This window comes from Punica granatum, chromosome 6, assembly GCF_007655135.1.
Source record: "Punica granatum isolate Tunisia-2019 chromosome 6, ASM765513v2, whole genome shotgun sequence".
Lineage (NCBI taxonomy): Eukaryota > Viridiplantae > Streptophyta > Magnoliopsida > Myrtales > Lythraceae > Punica > Punica granatum.
Genome location: NC_045132.1, coordinates 21,763,988 through 21,772,017, shown reverse-complemented (window position 1 = coordinate 21,772,017; position 8,030 = coordinate 21,763,988). Strand labels below are relative to the sequence as shown.

The 8,030-nt window shown below is 38.0% G+C and overlaps 1 protein-coding gene across 1 annotated transcript; it reads right to left on the bottom strand.

Annotated features, from left to right (window-relative positions):
- Positions 1-2,978: 2,978 nt before the first annotated feature.
- On the bottom strand, positions 2,979-6,781 carry LOC116212525 (peptidyl-prolyl cis-trans isomerase CYP23). Its single transcript, XM_031547184.1, has 8 exons — positions 6,445-6,781; positions 5,990-6,103; positions 5,724-5,872; positions 4,783-4,855; positions 4,604-4,693; positions 4,421-4,460; positions 3,554-3,636; positions 2,979-3,462 (listed from the first exon to the last, which is right to left on the bottom strand). Exons 1-8 carry the CDS (start codon positions 6,565-6,567, stop codon positions 3,442-3,444), a joined length of 693 nt encoding a protein of 230 aa, XP_031403044.1. The 5' UTR covers positions 6,568-6,781; the 3' UTR covers positions 2,979-3,441.
- Between the last annotated feature and the right edge of the window lie 1,249 nt (positions 6,782-8,030).

Here is an 8,030-nt window from a genome sequence, read left to right as displayed (position 1 = left end):
GGAGAGAAGCACAAAATGGTGTGGATATAATTAGTTAATGATATATACCGTCGAGGAGTTTAAAGGGGGAATTCTTCGTCGGACAAATCAAGAGAAATAATTTGATTTATATAAAGCTTGAATATCACTATTTAACAACCTTGGCCTTTTAAATGAAAATAAATCTGAATTCATATAAAAACAATAGAAATTCAATATGCACGTAAAAAAAAAAAAAGAAAGATCCCTAGCTACTAAGGGCTTCTCTGATTTTTCATTTTTTTCTTTTTGTTTTTGCACTTTTTCCTTTATTTTGTCTCTATTTGCATGTGGTTAGAAAAGTCAAAACTTTGGGATCCTCCGAATTTTTTTCTTTATTGTCTAATTGAATATATAATTCCATACATACATACATATATATATATATATAAATATTATAGTTGTGCCATCCATTGAAGATAAGGTAGGATTCAGTTCAGTTAAAACAGTTATACATGTTGAAAGAGAGATGTAATGAAATGGTACACGGCTAATTCGGTAATTTATTGGTTTTAAGTTTAATTTTCGTGACGGGATTAATAATTCTTTTTTATTAGATTTTTTAATTTTTTTTATACTAGACATAATCCTCTCTCGTAACAAAAAAAACAAAAACAAAAACAATTATATATATTGTATGGATAATTTCAAGCTCTTGAGAAACCCATATAAAGATGTAGGATATAGGGTATAGTCTTCGTGGGCAAAATTATTAAAGGCTTCTCGACTTCATGGAATCGAGAGAAAAAGCACGTTGATCAAGTCCATATCAATTTTCTTATAATAACCTAGACAACTGAAGAGCTCGGTACATATGGGACAAGGAAATAGGTCTCGGACTTCGACCGTTGCTAGCTACTTCGTATAAACACTTTGATCGATAAAGGTTTTACTAGTTCAGCTGACTGATTGAGTGTATGTAATATAAATCAATCATTGTATGAGAAGATTCTCATGGTATGAAGAAGGATAAAGAGACCCGACATGATTCGTGAAGGATTGCAAAATTCGGCCGAAGACCAAATCCGGCAAAAAAGGCAAGAAAAATCAAAATATCAACAAGTGTAGCGCGTTAATTGACACTTGATGGACTGTGTAGGCACATCCACGTTCAGTCATATGAGGCATCAAATGACAAATATGACAATAAAATCAAGAGAGAGAGCTGGTCACATGATTAGTCCAATTTGATGGTCAATGTCGTCGAATTGAAGAACAAGGCCACAAGCATGCCATCAGCAAGGCCCATGAACATGGGCCCATTTGACTTAAATTCTCCACAGTTCCCGCAAGCCCAAGGGTGGCCCACTCTCCCCAATAATGTCTCCTCAAGTATCTCGCATGTCCCTTCTTCTTGATGGAATGAAAACATTCGAATGAATGGCCTTAAATACTAATCCTTGGGGTTGTTAAAAAAAATCTAACTCGATGAGACTGAGATGATAGTCTCAGTATGCTAGAAGGGAACATCAGCTTCATCAATCACGGTCAACGGTGTTTCCGATATAACAAGCCAGTAGGTTCATTCCTTTCAAAGTTTCGACACATGACAAGTAAACCTTCGATTCGATTTGAGGGTCATGGCTTAATTAAGTAGCATGTGGGGGCTACAGACATTCGAAAGACTAATGGACGCATCCAAACCTATGTCCAGCTACTCCGATCAGTCGAATCTTCGAGGACTCAAAGCTTCCAAATCGATTAAAATGTTACAGGTCTAGTTGCTTTTCTTCTTCTTTTGTAATAGTCTTAAGTGAAGTCGCCGCCTTGGAAGCAATAAGTGCAGTTGGCATGGGCATGCTCAACTTGGCCGGTTGTCCCAATGCAAATACACAAGGGTATCCTCTGTTTCATTTCTTCTAATGTCGGCTCTGTTTTTATTATTATTATTGTTGTTATTGTTATTGTTATTATTGTTATATATTTTTGTATTCTTATTGTCATTCTTATTTTATTGTTATCATCATCATCACCATCTTAAAGTTCATTGTCATATCCACTTTCCATTTTCATTTTTTTAAATTATTTGGTTTGCTGAAATTCTTAAAACTCAACGGCGAGTACTTAAGGTTACACTTCTCAACAGAATCAAGAAATTTTTAGTTCAATTTTCGCTCATATGACTTTTTTTTTTGTTGATAGAACTTATTACACCCCTCTATCTCTCTTTGATTCATCTTCTAGATTTATGGACCTTTTTATAAGTAAAAAGATATATACATATATATATATATAGAAACCTAGAATATGTGAGATTTTATTTGCACAACTCAACATAAGAAATTAGTTACTTTTTCTACCAATAAGGTTATTTCAGGTGATGTGGCAATCTCTTCTCCTTTCGTAAGATTTTATATTTGAATTTTGTAAACAGGAAGAATTTACAATTAGAAAAGTTCTACCACTTAATGCATTAAAGCTCAGCAAGAAAGTGAATTTGGGAGAGCCTATTAAATTTTTGAATAGCAAATAATGCAATAAAAAATAAAAAAGACTATTTTCTTTTTTGATTACAAATAAGATCCATAATCTTGGATAGCGTTTGATCCTCGAATGCCATGTGGAGGTTTGTGTGCTTTGTTCTTTCCTAATTTGTCGGATAGCAGCAGAGAGGACAAAAGTTTTTCCGGTGGAACATCGGTACATGGGTTCGGTCTTTTCCCATTTTGGCTGCCTATTCATAAATGGAACAACAATAGATGTTGAAGCCATATGTCTAATTCATCAATCGAATGGCATGTGGAGCTTTCTGTGCTTGTTCTTCCCAAATCTAAGTTTTGATGACAGATCGCGTTAATGGATTACGTATTGTGTCAATGGCATATATCGGCGAAAGAACTTCGGGTCCCCCCTCAAAAGAAACACAGAAAATAAGCCGGTTTGATAAGTATCCGAAGGTCGTATATGGACAAGACCATGAACCTTAGACCCACTCATGCCGTTCAACATAGACCCATTCATGCCGTTCAACATTGCAATTCTATTATAAGATTCAATAATTGCCATGACAAATACAGATTTCGAAAGCCTTGAACAAAATATCCAACCCCGGGCACCGGGGCCCACATCCACATCATCAGATGACGAGATGAAGTTCGGTTCGAGTAACAGCAGACATGGAAATGCCATGTTCTGCATGGGGACATGAGGAACACATGGAAGGCCCATGCCTCTTAAATTATGTCTATGTCCCTTCAGTCTATAATTGCTGTAGGGCCTTCCTGTCGTTTCAGAATTCAAAAACAACCACCCGTCTTAAATTCTTCTTCCAAACTCATAGCCATGTAAAAACAGTTACAACTTTTACATGTAAGCTACAACTTCTCCGAGTTAAGCTTGTGTAAACATTGCATTGTCTGAATATTGTACAGAGTAGCGAGCAAAGCTTCTCTTCTTGTTCGTTCAGGTTTTAGATGTCATTGATCAGGGGAAGCATTTCATTCTCTGCGAAAAAGATGTCACAATTTCTGTACTTAGACGAGAAGACTCCACACAATTGTCTTCAAAATGGATGCGCATGAAAGCAAGAGTTTACCTGTCTCTCGATCTCAATAGCTGAAGCAGCAAGCCTCCGTCTCAAGGACGAGTTTTCTTGTTGACAATCCTCCATCTTCGTATCTGAAAGTTTAAGCACCCAAATAAGGATTTGGCACATCTGGTCTTGCGAGTGACAGTTACTTATTTTACTTTTGCTTCATATGCTTAAGGTCAGAAATCAGTTCAAGGATTTCTCAGATCTAAACAAGACGCCTAAATTTCAGGAGCTATGCCAGAGATCTTGTGCATCTCGCAATGAAGAACGCAAAAGTTCCCAACTAAGTCTTGGTTGACTTATTGACTGATATTATTCATTGTGGGTCAGCCAGATGAGTAATCTCACTGTCGCAACACTTTCACGTAGCACTAAATTATTTTATGACAAGTCCTTTTTCAAAAGTCTCTGCCACTAATAATATCTTGTATTTTATGAGTCACTGCTTATGCAGTTACAAAAGGTTCATGAATCCCTTCAATCCCATGCAATCAGGTATATCAAGGTCTCTTCACGAAGCCCTTGTGGGTAGCAACACATTGTCAAGGGTGTCCTTCAACTAATAAATATAGCCAAGTCCCAGTATATTGCTTTGTCCACATGACCAATCCACAGAAATTTGAATTGTAACATCTTCAACATGAGTAACTTAATTCTATCTCACAGCAGACACATCTCTCCACACTTAATTCTATTTCACCATACGAGTAGAGATGCTAAGATGTATATTCTGACCATCTGATTCTATGAGGCGAAAAACATGCACTTGTCTTTCTTTCTAAATGAGGACGCAAAATACTCGAAGTCAACGAGGCAGGAGTAAAAATTGTTATCCACATCAGAAACAATATGAGAGGTGTGTACTCTTACCATAATAATATGATGAAAGAATTGTGATGCGCTCTTTGGGCTGAGACAAAAAGCAAGTTGAACTCAGCAAGGTTCAGAGACGAAACTGAAAAAAACTTCAGTAAATTTATAACAATGCATGACAAATCCGTGATGACTTGTCATTATCATGGAAGAACAAAAGATCTTAGGAAGAATATAAACCATCACAAAGATCCCTTCACGACGAGTAGGGAGCTGCTCGAGTTTTTTCAGCGTCTCGTCTCCTTTGGTGACTTTTCCAAATATTGCATACTGAATAAGATCCGCAAGGGCATACATTGCTTACTTCCATCAAGATTATTGTGAGATGATATGAACAGACTCAACAGGCACTGTTATACCTTCCCATCAAGATGAGGGGCATCACCAAGAAGTATTGAGAAAGAGGATTGTGCACTGTCTGGGTCATCGTATCTAGACACAAGGATATCACCGTATGAAACAAATTAAAAGGTCTTTACAAACTGAGGATTGGGGCCTTTCCAGTGGCCCAAGTCAAGTAACTGTGCGAGTAGAAATTGTGAGAAAATATCCAGTTTTCCATTTTCTTTTATGAACAAATGAGAAACACAAAGGAAACATCATGCTGGATATCACTTTACTACATGTATTTCACTACTAAAGAATCTCCCCTACTCTGAGCAAACAAGAAGTCTTGTAAAGAGAAATTTGACACACTTCCTTATGTCTCAATTCTTAAAGATGAGAAAAATGGAAAACTGAAAATTGTGGAAAAAACTAACACAACCAACAGACTTCTTAATTCCTAAGATCGTAAAAATTGTGTGGTACAAGGTTAAATAGAACCTCTATGGTATACTTTAGAAAAGAAGAATATGCTTTTCAATCCCATGAATCATAAAGATATCACATGCTACCTGTATATTCCTAATATATCTGTATTTTATTTATATCTTTATTAGACCCCCCGTTCTTCCTTCTTATGGTATAAGTACCCGAGGCGGAACTTCAACGCTTTAAGCTTCAAGACAGATAAAACATCCAAATTACGATTTAGTAATTTCATGAAGCTACATGCCATGTCTCATCATTTTGGATTAACAGCTGTCTTAAACCTCACATATCAAAAGATACGCTCATGACCAAAACAATCTGTCACTCGTCTTATTCTCATTTTGATAGCATGAAATGTCCAATGAGCTCCATGCGGATAAATTATGTTTCACAGCGATAAACCATATGACAGATGACATCAGATATGAGGTCTCCAAAGAAATTTCCACAACAATAGGAGATACAAGAATCCACAAAGGTTCTTTACCTCCCCATGGACAGAATTCCCCTGACATGCTTGACTTCACTGAATTCACCAACAATAGTTTTCTCAGCTTCTAGTCTTTGCTCATCATTCATAGGAGCGGTTCTTCCACCTACAACATCAGCCACTTGCGCGACAAATCCCTTATCTACCTGCAATCATTTATATTTAAGACCAATTCATCAGCCATACTGCACAAAGCTTGCATGACAATCATCTCAAAAGAGGAGAAAAGATAATCACATCATCTCGAGAGCAAATAGGAATACCCGGAAAAAGTGGTTTGTGTTATAGCACCCAAGACGGACGAGCTTGAATATGTGACTGACTGTCTTTGGGGCAACATCCGGGTAGAAACCAAATTCAATATCCCCATAGTTAGTCTACATGAGAAAAGAATGCATCAGCAAGACTAAAGAATCAATCCCAATATCAATGTAGACATTTCGCCTCAAGAAGGTATTGCATTCAGAACACAGCTCAATAGTCGCGGGATACGGGATGCATCGAGGCCCAATTTTATATACATTAAGTAACATCAAAGGAGAACCAGATACGAAAAAAGTCAACCTTTGCTTCTGCAAGGCACCAACAGACAAGAACATGGGAAAAGCACGAAATCAAGAACTGGGTCTTGTAAGATTAAATACTGTCGAACAAGAACACTTGAATTGAATGAACTGGAACTGAACATTCGAGTGCATGGATGGATGGAACAGAGCACCTGGAAGACGACACGAGCTGATCCGAGCTCAGGTTCTAGAGACACGGCGCCAGACGCAGAAGCTAAGATCACAGCCAGTGCCAGGCAGCTCGCAGCTGACGCAACACTGCGCGGCATCCTCATTTTTTGACCGATCCCAGAATCCAACGTCAAGCTTCCGACAATGGCGATGGTCTTCTGCTTCTTCCCGGTGGAACAGACGGAAGAGACGGTGCTTCTTGGGCCGAGATTTTCTTTTACTTTGGGATTGATTTTCTTAATGGGCCGAGCCTCGGCCCATATAAGTGCGCTTTGCGATTTGAGCCCATGCACTGATATGTCCTCTACAACTCCCACATGTACCTTGAAACGGATAGGTCCTAGACGTTAGGACTCTGCTTTCTGGAGATCTTCATGAAAATTTCGTACAACAATATTTTCCCGATATGTACTCTAGTATTCAGAAACTCAAAGGGCCGCGATTAATTCAATTATCTTGGCTTCAGCCGTCTACGAACCGGAAAGAAAGTACACAATACCTTGCCAGCCAAGAAAAATGAGTATGGCAAGAAACGATCAACATTCTCGGAGTACAGACTTCGTCACTCGTCACCACTGGCTCAACATATCAACTGATATATCAAACCCAAATGGAGAGTTCCGGAACCATCATATTGATTAACTCAAGAACAATGTTCACGTGGTTAGACGTCTCGAGATGAAAAACTAGATGAGTAATCTAAACGAATTGATTTTTATCATCGTACCGGTAACATAACCATCCTGCTCCTCGCTCACGGGCGAGACACAATTTCGACACACAAACTAATAAACTGTGGCCCTCCTAACTAGCGCAGCGGATTCAAATGGGTATGTTGTATGTTTTTTTCATTTTATGAGTTTGGACGGCACAATGCGGTGGTTATCCTATGTGCGGTGGCCAGTCGAGGTATTTTGTTTTAGTCAAAGCTACCATGCTTTATCCTCATCTCTTATTGATATCGAGCGCGTAAATCGCCTCCTCATCATCAAAGAGAACATGTTTTAGCTGCCGACCATTTCTCTGCAAGCGTGACGATTACAAGAGAACACGACAAATAACGTTAAACTATATCTTAGATAGTGATTTTTTTTTTTTCAATGACAAAGAAAGATCATAGGCCTAATACATTAAAATAAAAATTCTAAATATCTAATAAAATAGTACAGATAGTCTCACGGGGTATTAAACCTGGAACACATTGGTCACCAGGCGAGAAGTGCGTTACTGCGCTATATCATCTCTAGATTAGATAGTGAAGTTTTACCTATGAGTTTTTGTTCTTAATTACGGGCACTATTTAACTTTATCAGATCCTATTTTGTATATTCACGAGAGCCGATCACACAGACCACGCAGATGGAGATGGTTAATTGTTGAAAAGCATTACCCTGCATGATTTCACAGTAAATCGAATGTGGTTATTTACCACGAGATCAGTCGAGCCCTTCAAACCCGACACTCAACCATGAGCATGCCACTCCAAGATTCATGCATGGCTTCTTTTCCTCTTTTTTTCTTTTTCCAATTTTTAGAATTTAATTCTAAATTAGATTTATGAAAGTCG

Coding starts and splice junctions, on each gene's coding strand:
- LOC116212525 (XM_031547184.1), bottom strand. CDS start 6,567: ATGAGGATGCCGCGCAGTGTTGCGTCAGCTGCGAGCTGCCTGGCACTG. Junction 4,856..5,723: donor GGAATTCTGTCCATGGGGAG/GTAAAGAACCTT, acceptor CCTTGTGTCTAG/ATACGATGACCCAGACAGTG. Junction 4,694..4,782: donor CCCCTCATCTTGATGGGAAG/GTATAACAGTGC, acceptor GATCTTATTCAG/TATGCAATATTTGGAAAAGT.